This window comes from Sturnira hondurensis, unplaced genomic scaffold, assembly GCF_014824575.4.
Source record: "Sturnira hondurensis isolate 20B ecotype Veracruz unplaced genomic scaffold, ASM1482457v3 Scaffold0019428, whole genome shotgun sequence".
Lineage (NCBI taxonomy): Eukaryota > Metazoa > Chordata > Mammalia > Chiroptera > Phyllostomidae > Sturnira > Sturnira hondurensis.
In genome coordinates this window covers 130512-146485 of record NW_028092059.1, presented here as the reverse complement: position 1 = coordinate 146485, position 15974 = coordinate 130512, and the positions used below count along the sequence as shown (strand labels likewise).

The following is a 15974-nucleotide window of genomic DNA, read 5'->3' as shown; positions in this document are numbered from 1 at the left end:
AGCTGTGCCAATTTCTGACCCATAAAATCATACAGTAATACTGTTTTAGGTTGCTGAGTTTTGAGGTAATTCACTCTGTAGCCGCAAAGAATACAAGTTTGAAGTGAAAGTATCACTTACCAATTGTTCCAATGGAGGAATGACATCTTTCAAGACATGCTGTGAATGATTCCTTCTGTGCCGGGATATCTGCAAAAATATTGGCATTTGATATTATTGCATTTTTTTAAAAAGCTACAAATGATTTAAAGATGATAAATTAATGATTATATATGAAATTAATTTTATCCAGAGTAATTCAAGATGGTGAATAAAGTAGATATAAAATAGGAAATCAATCTTTTAGAGATTGACTAATTTGAATGAAATGTGTACGCAAAAATGACTGGCTGCAATAATATCCCATATTCCACATGCTCTTTTCTACCATGTAACCTTCTGCAAGTGGTGGCATCTATGGTTCTCATTTTGAACCAGGACAGACATTTATGCCTTCTTCAAACAAAAAGGACAGCAGAAATGATTATGACTTCAACTATTAGGACATAAAAATGCCATGTTCTCTTTGAATGCTCACATTTGAAAACTAGTCACCATATTGTGAGGAAGCCAAAATAATCCTACAGGTAAAGACCATAGGGAGAAGACTCTACATTTTCTGGCTGACAGACTAGCTCAGGAGCCAGAAGACAGCCAATATCAACCATGAATCGTGTGAGCATAAAGATCTCCTGGTGATTTCATCTACCAGCCGTCTAGTCAACCCCAGGCTTCAAGTCTTCCCAGCAGAGACCTAAAACACTGTGTGGTACAGACAAGCTGTTCCTGCTATGGCTTATCTGAATTTTTAACCATATTGTATAAGAATAAAATGTTATTGTTTTAGACCTCTATATTTCAGGGTGACTTACATTGCTGCAGTAACTAGAACAAAATATTTAATGTTGAAACACTTTGTGATATGATGTGAACTCAGCTTTCTCAGAGTCAATGGTCTAATAATTTTCTTGTTTTCTACCACTATCCATATGCATTTAATTATACAGCAGTCACATGATTAAGAGATATTAAAAGTAATTTTTAAATGCTTTTTTGTTTCTTTCTCCTAAAGAAGCATCAGAGAGTGATTCTCTAATAAAACAAATAAAGAGAAGGTATGTATAATTAAATATTGTACAATTTGGTAACTTAAAAGTTCTCAATAGTACTTTTATATTTTACTAAATGGGAATGTTATAATATTTTGTAAGAAGAGGGTGGGAATGAGTGAGACAGGATGGGGGCAAAAGAGGGATCACTATTTACTACACAAAAAAGTGCAAGCTTGAGGACTATGTCTAGAAAAGAACTTTGGATGTCTTTGCCACTGGTTGCTGGCACTAAAATGATAAGATCAATATCTCCTAAGATTTGGAGGGTGGTGCATTACCAAAGAAACCAGAGACCTGGCCCCAAAACAATACGACTATGCACAATCCTTGGATCCCATATTTGCTTCACAAAAACTGGATTGCAAAGGCAGTTCAAAATTCAAGGAAGCCAGTCTCTCTAATGCCTGCTTCAGATATGACCAACAGAGGACAATGGAGAGGGAAGAACCTCCAGAGTGTAGAGCCAGAACCCCTAGAAATCAATGGACACAGAAAATTTCCCAGAAAGGAGAGACAGGACAACTAGGAGCTGTCTCTACTGCCAGGATGAGTCTCCCAGGGCCTGTCTGCCTAGTAGGGTTTAAATATCATCCTGGTTTGATGACTATTGGCCATTTATCATTATTTCCTTTACAAATGAGATGGTTTCTTTTTTGGTTAGTTTGTTTATTTTTTCTAGTCTTCAAGTTTTTGCTTCAGCATTGTCTGTTGAATATGATGAAAAAAGCAAGACAAAGAGCTTTTTTTTCAAATTCTAACTCCTTAACCCCCTTGAGAGAAATTTGGTCTGGTGGAGAAAGCTACTTATCACCACTGACTTTGGAATTGGAGCTGGATGAAGTCACTGGTTGGGACTTTTTGTTGTCTCCTTTGAGAAAGCAGATGAATCTATTACTGAGGGTTGGAAGACACATGCAAACTGGTATACGGAGAGAGGTGACTGTGGCAGAGCCTAATGGTCACTCACCACATTCTGTCCTCTCCTTTCCTGGGCACATATCTAGATGTATTTCTCAGCATGCCTTGAAGTTGGGATGGAGTAGTTTAAATGAGTGGAGAGTGAGCAGAAACAAAAAGAACCTCTCTCTCTAAGACTACCATCAACTAGTGAGTGCTTCTCCACTGCTTTTCCTCTTTCCTTCTGTGCTGGCTGGAGATAACATTGAATGAGGCCTTACAGGAGGAGGAAGATGAAAGATGAAAAATTTTCATGTCAAGAGAAGCCAAACACAGGTCAGAAAAACTTATGTTATCTTACTTAGTAAAATTTCTATTTTGGAAAAATTTTATACTTAGAGGGAAGTTGCCAAGAGTAAGAGTTTCTACAGAAAACCCCCTTCGAACTGTTATGTAGTAAGATGTAAACTTACATTTCTTGAAACCATCATCATGGTAGAGAATTTTATGGCTTATAGAATTACCTTAAATAAAGTAATTATAGTTGATGCTCAATCAGTGCTGAAAAGTCTTTTACATAAGGGATGAAGGGATGTGAGAGCTAGAAACAAAAACTCCACCCATGTTATTTATTGATATTTTAGCTTCTTAGCGGGGAGGAGATATAAATACATTTGGAATTTAAACCTCTTAAAGAACCAATAGTTTATTTTATATCACCATACATTTAAAAGTTACTCTCTTTCTTTCAAAGATTTTAGGTATGTATGTATGTATTTACAGAGAGAAGAGAAAAGAAGGAGAAAGTTAGGGAGGAAACACTGATTAGTTGACTCTCCTCTGTGCCCTTATCAGGCACAAACCCACCACTCAGGCATGTGCCCCAACTGTGAATTGAACTGGCAACATTTCACTTTGCTGGATGATGCCCAACCAATGAGCCACACCAGTCAGGGGTAAAACTTACTACCCTTAACTACGACTCATAATAAAACTTATAATCAGTGAAAATTTAATATGTATGTCATATTCAACTGAGCAGGGTGGAAGGGTCCTGAGATTAGAGTTTTCTTGTTCAATTTTCCTGAAACATTGCTGGATTTCTAGTCTTTGTGCTTGTATGTAAAGTACTTCAAGCTTTAAATGTTAGAGAAAGCAGTGGCAAGAAAATGCCTCTATAGTATTGAAGAATGGGTGCCTGGTCATTCACAAGTCAGTCTTATCATTCTTCTATGGCCACGCCCATGCCATCTTTTGTTGTTCTACTATTACCAGATACTGGTGGGCCTACTGGCCCACTATCCTCTAAATATTTCCTTCTAGTCACCTGTAGAAAGCTTTATTATAAGGCAATGTTGCACAATGTATTGTGTGCATATCACCAATGGCACAAGAGATTATTTTAGCTAATGAATGTTTAATTTTAATCATTTACACATCTTAAAGTGTATGATCTTTTTTCATAATCTTAAGAAAAAAGATCACATTTATTAGTGATAAAATATATTTTTATTAACAAAACTATTTAAGTACATGAAATACAAAAAAACCCAAGTGTTTTTCAAACAATAAGTGAATGACTGAAGTTTGGGGAATAAATTTTAATGAGAAGAATCTGGAACAGAAATGGCCAGTTACTGAGTACATGCATTTCACCCTTGAAGGAAAGCATTAGTTCCATGGTATAAACAAAATTCAAATTGATAAATGATACAATAATATTGTCTGTTAACATTTATTGAGTGTGTATTATTTGCCAGGGATTATTTAAGTGTTTTGCATTTATTAATACATATATGTAATTCTCACCCAAACCCTAAGAGGTCCGTTATATTATCCTTTTTAATAAATGTTAAAAACAGCCACAGATCATTTTAAGTAACTGTGACAAATGACAAACCACAGCTAGTGATAAGCATGGGTGATGTTTTAACATAGATCTAAGCCCTCAATAAAGTGCAGGAGCTGATTGCAATTTGTTCCTTCAACAATATAAATGTATTTGTATGAAGACAGGCACTAACTATTTAGGGAACTACAAAGCTGAAATTGACCATGTGCAGAAATGGATATTGCTGATAGAAATTTGAAGAGAGTTAATCATAAATTTGTACACAGTCATATAGGAAGCTAGAAATCAAGGTTCAAATATGTTATAAATCATCTTAATATTCCTTTAGGGGAAGTAATATTACTGATAATTCCCAAATTATTAAGCTATTCTATCTATCATGTTTGACCAAGTTATGAAGATGTAGGAAAAAAGGATCTTCATCACCTGCCTTTCGCTGTTCTTCTTTTCTCAGTTAAGCATTAGGCACAGAAATATGTTATCATTCCAAATCAGGTTATCTTGACTGAAACATTATTTTGGAATTCTGGATTCAGAATTACTCAGTTGTCTTGCATGGGTATTAGGAAAACTTAGGATGTTTCAGATCTGCCTTAACATGGTATTAATTGTGAAGAAGATTTGAGGCCAATCTGGTTTTGATTTAATTTGGAAGGAGAAAGGCTTTCCTGTGCTATAGTTTAAATAACAAAAAATAATTTAGTACGTAACTTAATAGTTTACAAATAGCTTATCATTATCATCTGGTAATTTTGCAAATCATTCTAGGACACATCCTTGAAAAATGTTCTCACTTAAGACATTAGATGTTCTTATGAACCACTCAGTTTATCCAGTAAACATGTGATGTTTAGTACACTTTTATACCAGTAATTTCTAATAGTAGGTGCTCAAAATGTACTTCTTTGTTAATACTATAAAATATTTCTAGTACTAACATTGCAAAGAAAGCACTTTGTTTTGGACAGTCTCAATTTTTCCCCAGAAATTTGTAACTTCTAAATTTACCTGATATCATAAACCTATCTTCTGCAAATTACTTCTGGATAAGTTTCTGAATGCAGGCAGTGATGGGCTCCATTGTCTGATCTTAGGTCCTTTTCACTTTTGTGGAAATTGTCAATTAATCATTGACTTTGGAAAACATGAATAATAGTAATAACATTAGCAGGAGATTGATATGACTTTATTTTCACTGAGAGTTCCAGACACATTTCTTCTGAGGAAGCCTGACAATATGGTTCTCATGTCTGTTTTCATTTTTGGTTTGCAAATGTCCTGACAAAGTATGATGATCCATACTCTCACCCTAAGTAGACATGTATGAATATCTATCTCATATTTGTCTTCAGAATCTGATTTTTTTTGCTAATTCTTATATTCAAATTAGAAAATGTTAGTTTTGACATCATTGCACAATTGCTATTTGTGAGTTTCCAGTCTTTTAGCAAAAGAAACCTTCATAATTTCAAGTTTTACTTCTTTTGAAGTGACATAGATATGTCTTGAAGTATTATTCTATCACAGTGTTTTGAAGCTTAAATGACTGAATTTTATAATAAACACTTGAGTTGATAACAACTCTTCCTTTTGAGGTGAAAAAGTCAGACATTTTAAATAATTCTTTTCCCTATTGAGTTACAGTGTCCGGTAAAGAGAAATAATCTGTAGCTACCATGGAAAAAATGAAATACAAATGTCTTCAGACATGGATTTTTTAAATCAATATCAGATTAACACATATCTGCAACACTTTTAGATCATATCAGTGCATTTTTCCTTCTTCATCATCACCTATCGCTCTTCTCACTTTTATTCCTTTCCTATCCCCAGGCACTTTTGCTTTGTACCTGTGCAAAACAAAGTGGGAAAATGGAGCATTCAGAGTGTGCAATGCATATTTCCCTTTAAAGTCTTTTTTCTCTTATTAGAATATGCATGCTAATTAAGTTTTTCAGATATTTTTTTCAAAAAAGGAATTAAAAAGTCCCTTTTTCAAAGTGCCTATTTTTTGTTTCATTCTTCTTTCACCTTTATCTATTTAAAGAATATAAAACTGATGGATGAATATAGTACTTTATATATTAGAAACTGTAAAAGTAATGTAATTTGAGCATATCATTTTCCTGGTGGAGGAGGGTCTACTATGAAAGTTATACATAAACATATAACATTCCACATAGTTCTGATTTTAAATAGATTACCATTTTTGATGAAAGTTTATATCTTGTGGCTCAGAATTGAAAGAAAATCACTTGAATAGAAGCATTAGTTTGTTCCAACATTTTCTGAGGCATACCTCCTATTACCAACCTCCCTGGATATTTGGATGAAAAACAGAACTAAGTGTATGGTTAAGTTAAGTTTTTATCTTCATAGGCTCTCAAAAGTTTTTTACATTTTATTTTTTGCTGTATCCGAAATCTTATATTTAAATCTTTCATTTGTTTTTGCAAAATTCTTTTGCTTGAAGCTATTACAATCTGAAATTAAGAAGAGTCAGGGAAACATTTTTTTTTTTGAGATGCAGAGACATGGTCAATATTTTTTGTATTCACAGCAATTTAGTTGTTTAGAAAAAATAAACATTAACCTAAGTGCTGGCTATATTTTAAAAATCATGTTTATTTGAGCTAACCACTTTTGAGGAAAAAAATTAAGATATGAGGACATTACCTTATCATGCTTTTAATCTCTGGTATTGTCTATTCGTGGACAAATGTAAAAACATTGTGCCTCATAATTATTCTACCGCTAACTAAATATGTCTATTATAGTCTTAATGGAGGTAAAGATATACTAGTAAATCATAAAAATACAAATTATTTTGTTTTGTTCCTTATTTGTGCACTGCAAGTATATCATTGAACATTAATGTTCTCCTCCCTTTGCCCATATTATCATCCAATAACCATAGAGAACATCCATCTCCAAATGTCCCTTTTAGATTTTTGGCTTTTCTGTAAAACTCTTTTAGTTATATATTGTCGATCAGAAATCTGATGTTCTCTCTAATCTCTTTTATGTCCTGCAGAAAATGAAAGCAAAAAATTCAGAAACCTTCTGGAGGATGTAGTAAACTTTATTACATTTCTTTTTCAGTTTGTTGAATATCTTTTTGTCAGCATCTGACACCGAGACACCTGCAGTGTTTGTTCACCAGCCTGTCAATCCTGAGGTAAGTCTAGTTGAGTTAAATTCAGCTTTAACCACATTTTCTAACCTCCAAGAAAGACAAAGGGAAGACTTTGTTGGAATGATTTTAACTCCTTAATATTTTTCACTTGCTTTTTTTAGTCCCATCCATATGTGTTCTTTTAAGAAAAAAATCAAACTGTCCCATAACTTCCTATTCAAAGATAATTATGTACAGTGGACAATTCCTTGTTTATTGCTAAATACTACTTCCTTTAGTTCTTTCTCTCTCCTTTCTCTCCCTTCCCTCTTCTTTTCTTCCCTCTTTTCTCTTTCCTGCTTTCACTAGAATATTCTTTCCAAGAGAGTTTTTCTCAGGCTGAGAGCTGTTGTTGGTATGGAATTTGGTCACACTATAATTTTTAGCCTTCAAATATATTTTTACAGATAGGTAAAAAAAAGTTGAAGAGGAGTAAGTGGTATAAACTTTCAGTTATAAAATAAGTAAGTCATAGGGACATAATGTACAGCACTGGAAATATAGTCAATAACATTTTAATAACTTTGTACAATTAGAGTTAATAGGTTTATTTTGGTGATAATACTGTAAGGTATATAAATGTAGAATCATTATATTATACTTCCAAAATAAATATAATATTGCATTTTAACTAAACTGTAACTTTATTTATTTTTAAAGATTTTATTTATTTATCTTTAGAGGGGAAGGGAAGGAGAGAGGGAGAGAAGTATCAATGTATGGTTGCCTCTCGTGCATCCCCTGCTGGGAACTGGCCTGCAACCCAGGCATGTGCCCTGACTGGGAATCAAACTAAGGTTGTTTGGTCCACAGGCTCGTACTCAATTCACTGAGCTACACTAGCCAGGGGTAAACTGTAATTTTAAAATAATAACATGAAATAAATGCTCTTAAGATGAAAACTACCAGAAAAAAAAACCAGAAATACCTGGGTAATAGAATTTTCTATATTTCTTCATGTGAAGTACATGTATGTATTATCTTAATTTTTTAGTTACTTTCTTCTTTCTCTGGAGGTTCATTTATACTTAGCTTTGTATTTAGAAATCAATATAATGAGAAACTGATAGCCAAAATAGACCCATAAACATTTCATTCTACTTATAATACTGTTAAAGGTATTACAACAAAGATATATAATATGTTAGACCTATAAAGTTACTAAAATTAGCAGTTAAAATAGCTTATTTATTTCTCTTCTACTTTTTATAACAGAGATATTTGCTCTGTTGATATTAGCTCTGTTTGCTTCTAAAACAGTTTAGAAGATAGATGATAGATAATAGAAAATATAGATGGGTATTCAGAATACTTGGGACAAGCCAGCATTGTCTCTACAACTGCAATTTATGTGTTATCTTTTAAATAAAATGATTTAGGACAACGGAAAATGATGCCAAGAAAGTTATCATACAAACAACACAAACACCTCAAAATAAAATAGAAAATAAGCAATTATTCAGGGTCTAAATCATTAAAATGGTCTACCTGTTTTGGCTAAATGGAACAAATCATTGTAAAATCATCATTTGGCTATGTTGGGTAGTAACATCCTATATCTAATTTCATGAAGTTTATCTGCCTACAAATCCTCAACAAATTAGAATCAGGTTTTATTTTCAGTGACAAATGTAAAGTCTTTTTTATTGTCCAAAAGGCTTAAGTTAAAATTTCAAGTCTCCTTCTTATATTTTCAGGTATATGTTAAATTACTGAAGAACATTTTTTCTTCTTTGGAAAGCTACAATCCATGATGCGTCAAGTTTGATCCATAATATGTAAGGTTTGACAAAGATATTTATCCATAGCCCAATTTTTTTAGTCATTTGACTCCTTTCCTCATACATCATTTCTTAATGCACAGGTGGAAATGTACTATCTGATTCACTGAAAATGCTCTGTCTGTGTGGAAAGCTCACTCCTGAAAGCCCAGTGGGAGGCAGTTATTTTAATAACTATGACTTTTTATAAGAATTTACAGTCTTGTGGTCAAATAATTATAAAATGCACATAAATGCCCTCAGCATCTTTAGTGAATATCTAATATGTTCATCATTCCAGTTCCCTTCCTTCAGTTATTCTTTGAGGTTTTCCTAGACCCCCCAAACTCACCTTCTGCTGCAGAAAAAGCAGATTTAGTTCTGAAGGTTAATCCAACTCAGCAGGATTGAAGGATGGCACTTTTCCTTGGTCGTAAGTATGTTGGCTCAGGCCAGACAGCTGTTAGGACATTTTCCTCTGGGAATCGTGCCCTCAACACCCACCGTTGATGCACATACATGGTCTGCTGGCTGCCGACTTCTATGCCCATCTGCTCAGATGGCATGGTGCCCACTCACAAGTTGGCTGGATCCTTGCCCTTAGTGTGTAGGTGCCAGGCAATGATGGGTTTAGATGGGCAGCCTGCATAATACTACAAGAGATATTTTTCTCTCTCTATGTATATCTGTCCTTTGTGCTTTCTCTGAAAGATTAAGTTGTATTTCTCCACCTTTGACTATACCTGTGGACACATGTAGCCTTGCACAGGTAGATGTACAAATGTACCCAGCCTGCTACCAACAGTGAGATGAAAGAGAAGAATCCACAGAGCTCCAAATGACAAGTTCTAACACTGAAATGGGTTGGATTGTGAAAATGCCGACCACCTGGAGTCTGTCAGAAGAAATTTAGCATGGGTGTAAGTACAGCAGACCTCTCACAGATAGCAATGACACCAGGAAACAGCTTAAGTTACAGTACTTTTTGTCTGTTGCAGTTCCAGCACAAATCACTTGCCTTACATTGAAAAGGCACATAACAACAGCAATTGAAATAAATCAGGCAAAAAGAGCAAGCTTAATGGGAAGACAATTTATATGCTTGATAGGGGCAAGGGTACAAGCTATCATATTCAGACCTCAGAAATAACCCTGACTAGAGGTCATAATAGGAGAAAAAAGAAAGAAAGAAAGAAAGAGAGAGAGAGAGAGAGAGAAAGGAAGGAAGGAAGGAAGGAAGGAAGGAAGGAAGGAAGGAAGGAAGGAAGGAAGGAAGAGAGAAAGAGAGAAAAAAAGAGAGGGAAAGAAACAGAAATTGCATCTCTCATTCCAATCTACAACAAACCCGCAGAGAGGAATAGATTGGCATAGGAGGTTGTGACTTTAATGATCCAAAGCATATGAATGCTTGTTAGCAGACAGCAGACAGACATAAGTAAGAACAACAGTAATGGCTGTCTCTGCAGCCTGGCCTAAGGCACTCAAACCAATCAGGCAGCATTGGAGAGCAGTGCTGAGAGGTATGTTAAAGCCATGCTTTCCTCGTGTGTTTATTTAAGGGTGATTGAATTCAGGGTGTTGTCAGTCTGCCTAGGAGAATGGTTATCCAATGTTTAGGCATGATCTTTCTCCCTGAATATGTGCTGTTGAGTCAGTTAGTTATGTGTGGCTACTTGCTCTGTCCTAGTCTTCACACAGTGCCAAAATCCTGCCGTCCAAGTTCCAAAGGAACAGAGCCTAAAAACTTTTGGCTCCAGAATCAAATTAGGTTTCTCTGCTTCCCTAGATAGAAACACATAAATACCCAATGGCCAAAACCAAAGATTTTGACATTGTGGAATGAATAGAGCTGTCATATACCACTAAAGTGTGGAAATATCTACTGTTTGAAGTCCAGACTAGTTCAACATCTTCAGTAATCAGAACAGACTTCTTTGGACACCTTCATGGGTTAGTCTGGCTTTTGATTGGAAATGTTTCTGGCAAGCTAATGATTCCAGATATCAGAAATGCAAGAACATACGGTTTCTAAGAGAAAACCTGCCATCTTTTTTCTATCAAAAAAATTCTTAACGGCAAGTCATTTTCATAAAAGACAGATCCTTCATTCTGTCTTCCCGACTGACCTTCAAGTTAGCATAACTTGCTTAGATGTGCACTTAAAAGAGAACTAGTCAAAAAAGAGGTAAGTTGTTAGAGATTGAACAAATATTTATGTAAAAGTAAATTTTGAATTATCTGGGGAGTTTATGATAAATACAAAGAATGAGTATAATCACCTGAAACTGCTCCGTCTGATTGCTATGCTATAACTCTCAGGATTCCTAGACCAAATCATTTTCCCTCAAGACTTATCACACTTTGAGGTTATAACAGCAAGAATCACTTACAACTAACTTATGGAAAATGAAGAAAAGCAGATGTCTTGTCTAGTCTGTCTTGAGGGTAAGGTCCATGTTTTACTAATCTTAAATATTATAGAACACATATTATGGGATTGCTCATTTCAAATCTTATATTGCTTCTCATTATACATGTGACCTGTTAATTCATTTAATTTGCCAAGACCTCCAATAGCCTCTAATGTCTTGCCCTAAAGATATTTTGTTACAAATGCATTCATCATTTTTTCCAAATATGGACCAAGTCAGTATTCTTTTCCAGATAACTTCCATAATGCCCCATAGAATATTTGCCATCTATCCTGAACAAAATAAGGTTGAATATCCAAAATTATTCCCTCCAACCCCACATTAGTCAACCATTGAAATAAGTGATACTAGCTGGATAATAGTTTCCTAGTCTGTATAGTATATATGATGTTTTGGGCTTAGGCTCCTCTTCTAGAGAGAAAATATACATATGGAGATATACATATGTAGAGATATGAATATATATGGATATATTTCTGCTTTTAAATATAAGTACACAATTCTGTAGACTTCTTTTTAACAGTTTTATGTTCTATAATCATTTACCTTCTAGGCAAATTATTTAACCTCTTGCTGTTTCTATGTCCTCAGCTGTAAACTATAGAATAGTATAGTACTTATTCTTCAGAGGAGTGCAGTAGAAATAAGGAAATCAATAAATATACAGCTTTAACCACATAGCAAGTTCTTGTTGTTATAATCTCCCCCATACCAATCTTCCATCAATCCATCTAGTAAATGGGTATGTTCTAGTAAATAGGGAATTATCATTAAGCCAATGTAATTATAAAATACTATCTCATGATTCTTGAATCACTCCTTTAAAGTGATTTTTTACCTTACTTTAAGAAACTAGAATTATTTCCTTCTAGGATACCTGGACAATTTTATTAGAAAAACCTTCAGACTCTCAAGGTGATTGGATTATATTCAGCAGGCACACCAGGAGTCAAGAATCTTGGAGTAACCTTAGAATTCTGCCTACCACAATCCCATCTCTGGACCCTAGTTATTCATGTTCCTCCCACAAGCAAAAAGTCATCCTTTCCCAAGATATCAAAAAGTATCACCTCATTACTGCATCAATTCAAAGCAGAAATTCTCATCATTTAAATCTAAAGCCCATTGTCTCACAGCTCAGATACCAGAATAGAGTCACCTAAATTCAATTTTGAAAGAAGTTGAGCTTGACTGAGATCAACTATAAAACAGCAGAGGCAGGATTCAAACACAGGTATTTTGGTGCTACAGACAGTTTGTGTTTAACATGTACTGTGAGACATCCACCCTATGAAGTGGTTTTGATGATTGGCACTCATTGAGTACACTTATTGAGCATCAATATGTACAATGCTCTGTTCTAAGTGCTGAATAAAATAACCTCCGCTGTAATGTCTCTGGAGAAAGTCACAAAAATGAAGTAGAAATATAAACCCAAGTAAACATAAAAAGGAAACCCCAAAGCAGCAATAATACAGAAAAACAGACACATGTTTTAAAAATATCATTGCTTTGCCCTGGCTGGTGTAGCTCAGTGGATTGAGCGTGGGCCTGCTAACCACACGATCACGGTTCGATTCCCAGCCAGGGCACATGCCTGGGTTGCGGGCTGGTTCCCAGCAGGGAACCCACAAGAGGCAACCATACCTTGATATTTCCCTCCCTCTCTCCTTCCCTTCCCCTCTAAAGATAAATAAATAAAAAAATCTTTAAAAGAATATCATTGCTTTATTATCAAAAGATAAAAAACAGATAATTCACAGAAATAGACAATAATAATGGAGGCATTTGAAAATTAATAATATATAGAAATATATTTGTTAAACCAACATAAGTTTTGGAGATGTAAATAATACATATTTTAAGATATAATAAAAATACAAAAATGAATCATAGAAGAGAATAAATAAGAAAAATATTGATATGAGTTTGACAGATTTGCTAAATCTTTGAGAAATTAGCTCTAGGTATGACAAAATATAAGTGAACTTGCACTAAGTTAATTATTAACTACATGAAAGAAAGTTGAATGTAAAATAATTATAATTATTTAATAAGTTTTGGCTCAACTAGAAATATTTAGAAAATCGCAATAATGTCAACTAGTGATAGAACTCTAATGGAAAAGTGAAAGGAATAGAAGAAGGTATGGAGTATGAGACCTAATATTAAACCATCATTACAGAAAGTCAATACATAGTACCTAAAACATATGAAACAGGATGAAGCAGTATATGCATAGTGTTAAAAATATGGAGTTAATACAAAAAAGAAACTGCAGAAGAAAACGACATAAAGATATTGAAGGTGGTTTCCTTTAGGAAGTGAGATTGTTAAGCAGGCAGATGGAGAAGAGTGAATAATGTTATATTTAATCAAAAAGCTTTTTAGACGAATGTCTTAACTTCATGCATAACTTTGATAGAAAATAAGTACTGATTACACAGTAAGGGTAACATGTCAATAAAAAAATGAAATTTGCATCAAATAATCTTGAGAGAAAATAAAAGAGAGCAAGCAATCATCACACCTAATTGGATAAATGCCCAATCAGGACCCTTGGAAATTGATCGGAATTGTGAAAAAGTCCCATTCACCTAGTAATGGATTTAAGCCTTGCATTCACCATTAATTCTGTGTGATTTAGGGCAAGATATTTAATCTCTCTGAGTCTTAGCACCTTCGTATGTAAAATAGAGAATATACCAATAATAGCTTATAGCTTATATCTCATAGAGTTGTGGAATAACTAAATGGATTAATACTTCTGAAGAGCTTTGAAGAGCACCTGGTTGGTAATAAGTGCTCAATACATGCTAACTGTTATTATTATCAAAAGAACTCCTGAATCTTGCACCCTAACAGGTGCCCTCAAAGTAGCTGTGTCAGCCCTCTGGTCTTCCTAGGGTTTCAGATTGAGGATCACTGCCTGATGCTCTAAAGTTGGTGAAACAGTTAGGGTCAAAGGCAAAAGCAAGAAGTGGGATTGTAGCCTTCTTCTATCTCCCCTGGCCTTGCTCTCTTTTGCCCGGTGAAGGCATATCATGCAGACAAATGAATTTTCCCAAACAAATAGCCAATTAGTAAAATGCTTATGTTTCCATTTAGTACCCTATCAGGAGGGAAAAAGTATTATGCTCTCACTTAACTAGATACTTATGTTTCTGAACATTAAATACAAGATGCTGGGAAATAACCTCTTGGTTACCATTAGTGGGTGAGGTACCATTAGTTCCCTGATTTTACGATGTCCATAGAAAACTTCATGTTTCTGCTTTTTGCAGAAATCTACAAAGAGAAAGTCCCTTCACTAGTTACCTTTTCATTTTTAAATCATGGGACGCTTCCACAATTCTATCAATTAAAAAATTAATAACTCACTAACACTCCTCCTGGATGGATAAAGAGGGAGTCCAATTCCGAGCCCATTATTTAATCCTCCATTGTGTACCCACCACAACACACCAGTCAGCTCATCAGTGCTCTCAGCAAAGGCCTTTATTTTTAAATGATCAAAGTGTTTGGGGAGAAATCACTCACGTAGAGTAATGGTTCCCAAACTGTGATCCTGACCATTTAGGGGAGAATCCTCTGAGGTTCATTTAAGAGATATTTTAAGGGAAATGGGAAAGCTAATAAAATATAGTACCAAATGGAAATGTTTTGATCATAAAGGGACATAGAATGGTCATTATAGTGTTTTAAAGACAGGGATTTGAAGTCAGTGGCAGTTAAAAAATGAGAAATAATAACCTTAAGTTACAGCATATGAAACAGGTGCAAAACAAACCTAAGATCAATGATTTAGGTGATATATACTAAAAGAAAATGTATGTAAATTAAACAAATTTTGTAAATTAACTCTTAAAATGAAAAATATATATAACTACACTTTAAAACAGAAAACTTTAACCTAGTACCTTTTAAAAATAAAAGTTTACATCATGTAAAAAGCATATTTTAGTCTTTGAGCATAGAGATAATTTAAATAGTGATTGATAAGCTTTAACCATAAAAGATATGTTTTTGTTTTTATTACATATGCTTAAATTACCTTGGTAATTTTTGGTTTTGCCACTTATTTCATTTTCCTCAGCTAACCACAATAAAAGACATGCCCATCAATATCAATTTTTTAAAGGTGAGAATTTCTTTTTTTTTAACTATTGACCAAAAGCTCAACAGAATCTTAATGGCACAGTCCCTGAAGGAATGTAAAGAATTCTTTACAGGACTTTGGTGGGGGTTTTTCTCAGAGAATAGGGCATGTTAATTTGGGGTTTCAGTTTAAAGGAGAAAAGGAATAAGATGAGGATTAGAAGGGCTTGGTGACTAATAAATAAAGTACGTATTTCATAACTTTCTTGCAACCTTAGGATAGAATACTTTTTATCTTCATGTCCTGAGACATCATTTTAAAACTCTGCTTAGGAGAAACCACTTTCACATCATTTATGAAGGTCTTCTGAAGATACTGACAATGAAAAAATAGATTTTCTACATTAGTAATTAATAATAAGTGTCTACAGTGCATGGTGAAGAAGACAAAATTCATTCTAGCCATCAAGCAAGGATATGTCTAGAGAAAGCATCTCAAATGTTTTTGGACCTCTAAACATACCTGAAGGAAACACACTTCTATGTAACAACTGTTACTGTTCTATTGCAGTGACAATGGCATTAGGTAGCATTCCTAGAAGATATTGC

General features: G+C 34.3%; 1 protein-coding gene across 2 annotated transcripts in view; it reads right to left on the bottom strand.

Annotated features, from left to right (window-relative positions):
- The window catches only part of ARHGAP15 (Rho GTPase activating protein 15), a 630630-nt gene that overhangs the window by 555773 nt on the left and 58883 nt on the right, over positions 1-15974 (bottom strand). For both annotated transcript variants that reach the window (XM_037027857.1, XM_037027858.1), the window contains exon 3: positions 121-189. In XM_037027857.1, coding sequence (XP_036883752.1) covers positions 121-189 — 69 coding nt within the window. The remainder of the gene's footprint in view (positions 1-120; positions 190-15974) is intronic.